This window comes from Urocitellus parryii, chromosome X, assembly GCF_045843805.1.
Source record: "Urocitellus parryii isolate mUroPar1 chromosome X, mUroPar1.hap1, whole genome shotgun sequence".
Taxonomy (NCBI): Eukaryota; Metazoa; Chordata; class Mammalia; order Rodentia; family Sciuridae; genus Urocitellus; species Urocitellus parryii.
Window position 1 is genome coordinate 58,536,054 of NC_135547.1, and position 11,623 is coordinate 58,547,676.

Sequence of the window (11,623 nt, forward strand, 5' to 3'; positions counted from 1 at the left end):
AGGATTACAAGTTCAAGGCCAGTCTGGGCAAGTTAGCGATACCTTGTCTCAAAATAAAATCTAAAAAAGGCTGAAGATGTAGCTCAGTGGTAGAGCAATTGCCTAGCATGTGCAAGGCCCTGAGTTCAATCCCCAGCACCGGGAGAGGGGGGGATGCAGAATGGCTCCTGTCATTCAACTAACAAAGACTGAGGAAAAGAATTGAATACCATAGTCAGGACTCTTCTCTTACTCAGCCATAGGTTAACACTCACATTTCTTTGGCGCACACCTTGCACCTCCAGGTACCATTGCTTTCCTGGATGCGGCAGTCCCGACACACCAGGTGATTACAACCCCAACAAGTGTTGGTCTTGGGAGTCAAACGGCCCAGACTCTCTTGGCACCGGGCACAGGTCCGATCACTATAGTGTTGGCTACCCCTCTTGGCCCCTTTCCTTTTGATTTCCAGTAGTTCATTCTTCAGTCGCCTGCCAAGCCCCAAAAGACAAGCACAATTGGATTCAGGATCTGTGTAGGTCAGATGGAGAAGAGTTGAGGGGCAAAGACACACTATTTGATTCTGTGAAAGCAACAAACTCAGAGCCCAACTTGACCCAACAAAGAATTGTAAATGTCATGTACACAATTTCCTCTGAAAGTCAAATGAGAAGCAAAAAGAAAAGCTTAGATATCACTGGTCAAGGGAATGGGACCTTATACTATTTCTTGGACTCTTACCTAATCCTTTTCTCATCTGCTTTCCGAAGCTCCTCATCTCGCTGTAGAACATTAAGGATCAAATCCCTTTCCACCTCAGACAGAAAAGAGAGGTCCAGTATCTCTGACATGATGTATTCTACTTTCTCTTGTACTCCTCTTTCTTCAAAGCAACCGAACAAGGAGAACTTCCAGCGTTGCCTGAAATGAAAGAACAACCCATTTCACATAGATGATTTATTCCAGAATAGGCCCACAGCTCTAGAGCCTTTCAGTAGGCTACTTTCCTCTTGAACTAGGCTAAAGAGACAAAACAAAAGTATCTAATCTATTTACTATTCCTCTTCCAACTTGAGTCATGCCCTAAAAATGAAGATTTTTTGATTTTTCAAGGAGTTATTCATAACTGTGGGAAATGATTGGATCTTTTAGCATAAGCATTAGAGTCTAGAAAGAGCATAAAACAGTCAAACTCTCAATCTACCAAGTGGATCCTCAATCATTCAATTTTCATTACTTTAAATGTTCTCAAGTAACACAAATAAATAGGCAGCTGGTGTCTGTAGTGTAGGGAAAAATCACATGAGGGCTCCTGCCAGTTTAGTCCAATTTCTCCATTCCTGATCAGCTTCTACATTCCTGTATTCAGTCAGTATGGGGCTATGCTTCAAAAAATTACACTACCTACTCTACCTCCCAAAGTTCTTGTTGTACTATCACTACAACTGAAGAATATCTTCCACCATTTCATGAAGATTAGTTGAGCACCACTCTTTCAGGAATTATGCAGAGTGCTGGAGATAAAGATATAAATAAAACTCAGTTCTTGCCCTTAGGAAGTTTGCAGAGTAATGGAGGAGACAGACACACTGGAGGACAGTAAAATATATCAAGTGCTGTCAGGAGTATTATAAATTAAGTACATGGGAATTCAGAGAAGGAAGTAAGTAATTCTATCTTACATAGTGAAGGGGAGAGAGATCTATATAGATGGGAGGGTTTTACATAAGATTTGGATTTTGCATTATCAAACAGAGAACATATTTGTTCATGGAGGAAAAATGGTAAGAAAGTTAGATTGGGACCCAATCATAAAGTTTAAATACTCTTTAAAATGAAGAATTTAAAAATGTATTGTACCAATAATTTGAATCCAACAAACATCTTTGGTTTTGCTTTTTGATGTTAGAAATGATATGATTTAATTCATTTTACAAAGATTGCTATTTATAATATGAGAGATTTATTCAAAGAATTAATTGAAGGGCATTTGGTAGCACCCATCACATTCTAAAATAGGCAATAATAAGAATCTGCATAATAAAAATAGTCACATAAATATTATGGAAGGGCCTATTTATATAAGAGTGTTATTGCTGCATTTTAAAAAATATATTTAATTAGTTATTCATGATGGTAGAATGCATCATATATAAATGGGGTATAATTTCTCATTTTTCTGATTATACATGTTTAGAATCACATCACTCATGCAGTCATATATGTACACAAGGTAATAATGCCTATTTCATTCTACTATCCTTTGTATCCCCATATCCCTTCCCCTCCCTTCACTCCCCTCTACATAATCTAAAGTAACTCTATTCTTCTCTAGTGCCCCCTTATTTTGAATTAGCATCTGCATATCAGATGCAAACTTTGGTTTTGGGGGATTGGCTTACTTAGCATGATATTCTGCAACTCCATCCATTTACCAGCAAATGTCATAATTTTATTCTTCTTTAAAGCTGAGTAATACATTATTTTAAGAATAAAAAAGTTCTTTTTTTAATATTTATTTTTTAGGTGTAGTTGAACATAATGCCTTTATTTTACTTACTTATTTTTATGTGGTGCTGAGGATTGAATCCAGGGCCTTGCATGTGCTAGGCAAGCACTCTACTTCTGAGCTACACCCCAGCCCCAAGAACAAAAAAATTCTTAAACAGAGAAATTGTTAAACAAAATAATGCTTCCATATAATAGAATACTATGTAGCCATTCAAAAAATGTGGTAGATACGTACATACATGGAAAATATGTCCATGAGTGACAAGAAGTAACTTTAGGATAATAAAGAATTATCTCTTTTATAAAGTATCTAAACATTTGTATATTCACAGAATAAGATCTAGAATAAAAAACATAATCATTAGTTTTTCTTGGGGAGATTTGAGAGGAGACCATTTTAACCTTTTAGTTTATATAGTTCTGATTTTTTAACCTGTGTCTTCCCTTTACATTTCAAAGAAAAAACAATTCAAAGGAGGCAGGGAGATTATTGCAGTGGTCCAGGCAAAAGACAACCTAGGATTATTAACTGTGCCTCTAACTAATTGGACAAATAATTTTATATCTGTAATCCTTTGGTTTCTCATCTATAAAAGGGGGTACCTTGAAAGGTTGTCAAGAAAATTAAATAATATCCAACAAAGGGTCAATCATGCTTGGAACACTTGTTTAGAATATAAATGATTATTGAATTTTCTAAAATTATAAATTCCTTGAGCCAAGAATTGAAACAAAGGAACCAAGAATAGATTCAAGGAGAACTTGCAGAATGGCATGACTAAGTGGTAGAAGATGAAGAAGGTGAAGCTAAAGAAGCCTAGCTCACATGTCTAGGTTAGACAATTAGACTGGATGGTGACAGCCCTCACAATGACAGGCGATACAAGAAAAAAAAAAAAAGGTTTGGAAGGCACTAAGTTTTCTTTTAACCATATTGTTTGTGTTGCATACAAGATATACAGGAATTAAGCCCAGGTTGTAGTTGGAGGTACCTGGGCCTCAGGAGGAAAAACTGTTCTGAAAATAAAGATTTGGTAATCATGGCAGACAACCAGTCCAGCGTAGACAAACTAGGAAAGAAAATAAGAATCATGCTTATCTCTTCTGCTCTCCCCTGAAGATAGAAAATAAGCCCCTTTCACTTTATTGTTATTTTTTACTAATTGCTTAAAAACAACAGAAAGTATAAACAACATAAAAAAGCTATACAGGTTCCTGAACCCTCAATATTCTCTCGAATTGTCAATTTTGCAGTTTTTATTGAATGATAAGTATCAAAACTTCTTTCAAGAGACCCTTTCTAACATACTTCTTGAGGATTTATTCTTAGTTCTTTACCCCAGGGGAATATATACACTCCAAGTAAATATTTTTTAATATTCTCTTATACATCTGGCCTAATACAATATCTGATAATTTTTCATGTGACACCAATATTTTGATCACCATCACTGTCATCACCACCCCAATAGTTCCATTTATTCAGAATTTACTAGATTCCAAACAAATGATTTGCATATGTACTAATTTAATTCTTTCCCAACAGTAAGTGACTATTATTATCTCCACTGTATAGATGAAGATTCAGGGGACATGAAGTTAATTTGCCTAAGAATAAAGTAAACTTGCTGGGATTCAAGCCCAGGTAATCTGATTCTAGAGCTGGTATTCTACTGGCTCTATCCAGGCAGAATAAAGGCGAAAGCAATTATAAAATATTGAAGGGAATAATCAAATAATGTGGAAATAAATTCTCATATGTATAATTATGGCTGAAGCACTGGCCAAAATTCAGTGGTTCACAGATAAAATAGGCAACACCAGTTGCCATGCAACTACAGATCAAGGATAGCATAGGCACAGTGGAAATAAGAATAATACCAGATTTATTAGAAAACTGGTACTTGTGGAAAGGCAGCAGAGTTCTGTGATGAGAAAGCCACACAGCGTAATAAGATCAAGTAATATCAAAAACTAAGGAAGTAGGAATATCTTTGAGGAAATGAAGATAGTACCATAAATAAATAGAACTATTAGCACCATATATCTTTCCTTTATTTTTCATTTACAGATCTGAATAACCAGAACTGCCTCTCTCTGAAATTTTAAATTCAAGAATCCCCACTTTCCAACTGTATTATTCAGCTTTCAGTTACTATGACAAATACCTGAAAAAAAAAACTTAGAGGAGGAAAAGTCAACTTTGGCTCACAGTTTCATAGATCTCAGTCCAGAGTTGGCCAACTCCATTACTCTAGGCCTGAGGTGAGGCAGAATATCATAGTAGAAGGATATGGTGAAGAAAAGCTCATTCATGGCAGCCAGGAAACAGAAAAAGATTGAGAGAAAGGAGCCAAGGACAATATTTAGTCCTCAAAGGCATGACCTCAGTGACCTACTTCCTCCAACCATGCCCCTACCTGCCTACAGTTTCTACGCATCCCAGTAGTCCAATTACTCATCCATGAAATGGATTAATCCACTGATGATGTTATAGCTCTCATGACCCAACCATTTCCCAAAAGCCCTACCTCTGGACATTGCTACATTGCCTTCAGCACATGAGGTTTTGGTGGACATTCCAAATCCAAATCATAACACCAACTACAGTTCATAACCACTATACCCATTCTTCAACCTTATCAAGACCAAGTCTGTTTAGCCCTAATTTTCTTTTAGTCCTCTTGCCTCTTGTTAATATCTTCTTTTCCTATACATTCTGGATTTAGACAGCTCAACTTCTGACTATCTCTCACCAGTATATTCCATATCCATGTAATTTTGCTATAGCTTAGATTTGAATTGTCCCCTGAAGACCCATATGTTAAATGCTTGGTCCCCAGTCTGGTGCTAATGGAAGGTAATGGAGCCTTTAAGAGGTGAGGCCTAGTGGGAGGGCTTAGGTAATTGGGGGCAATCCCTCAAGAGGGATTGTGAGAACCTAGTTTGTGCACTCAACTATGAGGTAAATGGACTTTCTCAGCCACAGAAGCAGAGATGTGCTATACCACCACAGACCCAAAGCAAAGGGGCCAACTGATAATGGTCTGAAATCTCTAAAACTGTGAAACTAAAAAAATATTTCCTCTTTATAAGTTATCTCAAGTATTTTATTACAATAAAGGAATGCTGACTACCACAACCTTCATCCTTCTACCACAAGTGCCCCTAAAAATCCCAAATCAATATCAATGCCTGAACAGTTTACTACCATAACCACATACTATGCAATTCCTTATCTAAAGTCTCAGCTTTATTTTTTTGTAGTCACCCACAAATCCTGTTCCTTGTACTTGTTCAGTTTGCTTACCTAGTCCCTTTGGGTTTTATTTTAAGCCTTTGTTTATTTTACATTCCCACTTTCTTTCCCTCTAGACCTATTAGGCATCCTTGTCTCACACTTGTAAAAAATTTTTTAAGCCCATCAACCATGAATTCTATTAGCTCTCTGCTTTCTCTTCCCCTATCACTTGCCATTCTGACTCCTTTCAGAAGCTATATCACACCCCCACCCTACATTCAACCACCGATAGCTTCTGTTTCCAACACTGACCCAGTTTCAAGTCAGCTAAATTGAAATGGGTTCTTGCAGAATTGGTAATGGAGAGAAGAAAACAGAATAGGAAGAAAAATTAAAAGAAAAAAAAAGAAAACATAGGGGGTAAAAGACAAACAGAATAACAAAAGGTAAGATGGTTAAAACAAGTTCAAATATATTGATAAATATAAAACACATATGAGCAAAACTTATACTTTAAATACAGAGAAAACAGATTCAATAAAGGAAAAAAATACAGCAATGTGTTATACATAAGGGAGATATCTAGAATATAAATTCAGGGAAAGATTGAAAGCAAAAAAAAAAGGAAAAATATGTACTAAGTAAATGCTATCCAAAAAAAAAAGGTTTAGGTAGCCATATTAATATCTGAATGGAAAAATTCAAGACAATAAAGAATAAAGGAGAGGGAAGATGACAACATACAGATAATAAGCCTGTATCCAGTAATAAAACATTCTTTAAATGCATAAAGGAAGATTAAGTACAACTACAGAGAAATTTAAAACTTGACCATCAAACTGGTAGGTTAGCATACCTCTAAATCATTATTTCAATTATTAACATTACAAATAGAAAATTATTAAATATATAAGCAAGTTGAACAACAATATGAGCTTGATTTAATGGACATGTGAAAAATTCTATATCCAATTGGAAAATTATACTCTTTCAAGCACATATGGAATATTTATCCCACGAATTAACCATGTATTAGGCTGTGATTCAGGTCTCAATAAATCTTTTTTAGATCATTTTCATACAAACCATGATCTTTGACTTGAAGGAAATTAAATAAGAAATCAATAAAAGAATTTTTAATCTCAACACTTTTCAGAAATTTATGAAGGTACTTCTAAATAACCTATAGGTCAAAGCACAAACCATAATGAGACTTAATCTTTCATTAAATCTTAGAAAAGAAACTTGCCTTTTGCCTCACCCCCTCCCCCACCATTCCCTATACTATGGGATAAAATATCCTCTAGAAATTAAAAAAGGGAATTGCGGGATAAAAATAATGATTTCATGTACAATGAATTAAGTGATATCATTTTGTGATACATGGTGCCTCACATTTTGAAAACTCAAACTCAGAAAAATAATGTAGGTGCAAATACAGTTATATACAATAAAAAAGACAAATGTGAAGTTGGAGGAGCTATGACCATAAAGATACTATGAATTTACAAATACAAGGGTTTAATAGAGAAACCAAAGCTCAAGAAAACTTAACGCCCTTTATTTCCATTCAGTCACAGGTGTGTAGTCAAAAAGGCAAGGATTACTACAGGGAAGACCACAGCTCAGATAACATGAGTGTCAGAACCTGAGTTTGATGGTCAGTTTGTTTCATGTTAGTCCTGCAGTGTCAGGATTCAGATGAGTCAAGACTCAGATGAAATATCTTAATATAATATCCTTGTGGGACCCATGCTACTCACCAAAAAAATTTTAGAAAAGGTGGCTTGTTTAGTTAGCAATATTGTACAATTATTACTAAAAATCAGGTTGTTTTTTCAATGAAAATACTTAAAAAAGCATTAAACTAAACTTTACCATCAAAAATGGAGGTTAACATATCTCTCTCATCTACTGATAGTACACATTTGATTTAATAGATTTATGTACAATTCTACATATCCAACCTATATCCTAATCTTATAGATTAAGAATAAGGAATAAACATTGAAACTAACATTCACACAACTGGTTTTCAAGAAGGGGAAGAACAAGTTATCTCAAAGTATTTGAGATTCTAAAGACCAGTTTTAAAAATGAAAAGGGAGCATGTAATAATGAAAATAGTGGTGTAAAACAGACTTGAGATAAATCCTAGCTCTCCTATTTATCATCTATATGACCTTGGGAAAGAACTTACAATATTTAAAAAGTTTCCAAAAGTATAGAATTCCATATAAGAATAGTACATAGATTAAAAATCATTGTTGGTTTTCCAAAATTGAAAATTTATGTGAATTAGGAAAACACCAAGTAATAACTCTGCATGGGGCAGCAAATATACAACACATTTTGCTGTGTTAAATTTGTTGTGAACACTAATCCCCCTACTTTCCCAAACATGAAGGCTATGTATAAATATAAAGATGATAATATTCGAGTTCAAAATAAAATTTCCACCAGAAGTGATCTTCTTGAAGGCAAAAGACCTATATCTGGACCTCATATCTCCACGGGCTTGGCACAGGTGCCTGATATACCATATGAGCTGAATAAATATTTAGTGAATATTTTCAATCAGAAATCTATTTGTGCATATGTGTTTAAACTTAAACCTACAGAAGCTGAAGAGGAGTATTAGAACTAAGAAGAAAAAATTTTTTGTTGTTGTTTTCCTGAGACAGTATGTGTGTTTTGGTTAAAACCTTGGACTATAGAGCAAGACTGTCTGAATTTGAATCCCAACTTCATCACTTACTAGCTATGTAACCTTGGGCAATTTACTAATCTCTCAGTGACTCAATTTCTTCATTAGTTAAAAAAAGATAACTGTACCTACTCTTTTGGGCTTGCATTATACAGATTAAAGGAGTTTTTGAAATATGTAAAATGCTAAAAAAAATGCAAAAGCAGAGAATGCTCAGTGTTAGTTTTTTTTCTTTTGAGGAGCTGGGGATCAAACCCAGGTCCATGTTCAAGCTATGCAGGTGCTCTTCCACTGAGTTACATCTTCAGCCCATATTTTGTCAGTTTATATATGTGTATTCATGTTTTCAGGCTTAACTAGTAGGTCTTAGAAAATGACATTCATTTCCTTTTAGATAATACAGATGAACTGTGAATTAAACTGTATCTAGACATCATTTAAGTTTCAGGCTTTTTTTTAGATTCACTGTGGTCTATTCATATATGTATGTAGGAAAGTTATGTCAGATTTCAGGCCTTTTTTAAGTGAGTAATTATGCTGAAAACCTTATAAGTGAAAGAATAATTTCTGACAAATTAACTCATGCTCATGGTCTAAAAAGTTGAACTGGCATTAAATTATTCCTCTAAATGTACAAACTGTAATTATATGGTGGTTTTGTATAAAACTATAATGGATTATCACTCATATTCTACCAAAGTGATATGATAAAAGTATTTTGCCATTTAGACTAAGGATAACAAATGATTTTGGCAATATTTATACCTCACTGAGCATGAAAAGTGAACCAGAGTCTTTCAAAGAACCAGAGTCTTAACCAAGAAGCCTTAAACTAAACTGCTCTTGTTAAGTGATAATATATGTTACACAGAAACTGATTAGTGATTTATCTATATTCCTGTATGCCACATTCTGTATACATTTGAACATAGTTATTTAGAACTGATTTAGCTATGTCAAAGAAGAAATGTGATGATGTCTACACTTTTGAAAGATGATAATTGAAATTGGGCTACATATTATAATTGGTCACAATAATTGCAGATTACAAAATGTCATCTTGCACAAAAGATGAAAAACAAAGGATGAATTTCTACCCTGCTTTAAACAGCAACAAATAGACAAAATACATAAAGTAATGGTTTTTGAGACATTGAACATCAGTCAATGCAGGACTATGATCTCTGAGAGATGGGAAACAAATGAGTTGAACCTTTTGATTTTCTCAATTTACTGTCTCAAGAGAGTTTTCAGGCCATGGTACAGGAAGGAAGAAGCCTGGGAGAGTTTGGTGAACTCTCCAAGTTGAGAAAACAGCACTGAGAGTCTGAGAAAATCCAAATAGCTAGAATTCATAACATACAGCATTGATAGAACTGCATAGAGAAAGGTATTTAGAGACCTACATCTAGTCTCCCTGACATATTCAGCAAAGGACTGATAAGTGTATGGAACATCTGTGAGGAAACTACTCCAGGAGAAGAATCACCTGAAAGAATTCAAAAGTACCATACCTGTTGTTCACACAGGGACAGGAATAGTGCCTATTCTCATCAAACTGGAAAACCTTATGATTTACAGCATACTGGCTAGAGTACTGAGGGTCTCAGTAGTGAGAAATAATTAGTCCTAGACCAGTGCACTGCTCTGGTCCTGCCTACCAAATCTAAACAGAAAAACCTGAAAGGATCAATCTGTTACCAAGCAACTAAGTACATCCCAGAATAGAACTCAAAAATATCTACAGTAATATCAAAATGGGTAGAACCCAACAAGTTAAAATTCTCGATATCTGGTACCCAATAAAAATTACCAGGCACACAGAAAAGGAGAAAAATAGAATCTGTAATGAGAAGGAAAATCAATTAAGATGACTAACTGACATAAATGTTAGAATTAACCAAGTCACTAAAGCAGGCAGTTATTATAACCACATTGTATATGTTCAAAAAGTTGAGGAGAGACACGGAAAAGATTTTTTTTAAAAGACTTAAACCTAGAGATAAAAACTACAACATCTCAGATGAAAAATGCACTGGTTACAATTAACAACAGATTAAGTATTATGGTGAACTTGCAGACACAGAAACTATCCAAAATGAAACACAGAAATAAAAAAAAAATTTAAAAAATAACAGAATTAATGAGCTGTGGGATAACTTCAAGCTGCCTAATGTACATGCAATTGGAGTCATCAAAGGAAGTGGAGGCACTGAAAAAATACTTAAAGAAATAATGACCTAAATTTGATGAACACTATAAATTGTCAGATCCCAGAAGCTCAATGAACTTCAAGCACAAGAAACATAAAGAAAACCACTCCATATGGTCAAACTGTTTAAAACCAGAAATAACAAGAAAAATCTTAAAAGCACTCTGGGTAGGGGAAGGAGGACACTTTACATAAAGATGCACAAAGATAATGATGAAAACAAATCTATCATTGGAAACAATTTAATTGTGACAACAATGGAAGGGCACCTCTAAGATATAAAAGGGAAAAAATTTCATCAATCTAAAATTCTACACCCAACAAAATATTATTCAACAACAGAGGGAAATAAAGGTTTTTCATACATGCTAAAGTTGAAAGAATTAATCATCATCAGAACTGCTCTATAAAAAATGTTAAAGGAAGTCCTTCAGGCAGAAGGAAAATAATACAAAAAAGAATGAAGAATACATGTAATGGCAATTATGTGAGTATAAATACTTGTATTATTTAATTTTATTTTAAAAATATAATTGAGGGCCTGGGGTTGTGGCTCAGTGGTACAGCACTCATCTAGCATGTGTGAGGCCCTGGGTTTGATCCTCAGCACCACATAAAAATAAATAAATAAAATAAAGGTATTGTGTCCATCTACAACTAAAAAATATCTTTATATATATATATATATATATATATATATATATATATATAATTGATTGTTTAGAGGAAAACTAATAATGTATCATGAGGTTCAAAACATATGTAGAGGGAGGGGCTGGGGTTGTGGCTCAGTGGTAGAGCACTCGCTTGGCACATGCAGAGCCCTGGGTTTGATCCTCAGCACCACAAAAAAATAAATAAACAAAATAAAGTTATTGTGTCCAACTACAACTAAAAAATAAATATTAAAAAAAACAAATGTAGAACAAAATCCGAACTCACATAACCTGATTTCAAGACTTATTATTAATCT

At 34.4% G+C, this 11,623-nt stretch overlaps 1 protein-coding gene across 2 annotated transcripts in view; it reads right to left on the minus strand.

Moving 5' to 3' along the window:
- The window catches only part of Sytl4 (synaptotagmin like 4), a 41,333-nt gene extending 40,456 nt beyond the window's left edge, over nucleotides 1-877 (minus strand). For both annotated transcript variants that reach the window (XM_026410487.2, XM_026410488.2), the window contains exons 1-2: nucleotides 721-877; nucleotides 255-470 (exon numbers count right to left, since the gene is read on the minus strand). In XM_026410487.2, the coding sequence (XP_026266272.2) occupies nucleotides 255-470; nucleotides 721-830 (326 nt within the window). In that variant the 5' untranslated portion in view covers nucleotides 831-877. The remainder of the gene's footprint in view (nucleotides 1-254; nucleotides 471-720) is intronic.
- Between the last annotated feature and the right edge of the window lie 10,746 nt (nucleotides 878-11,623).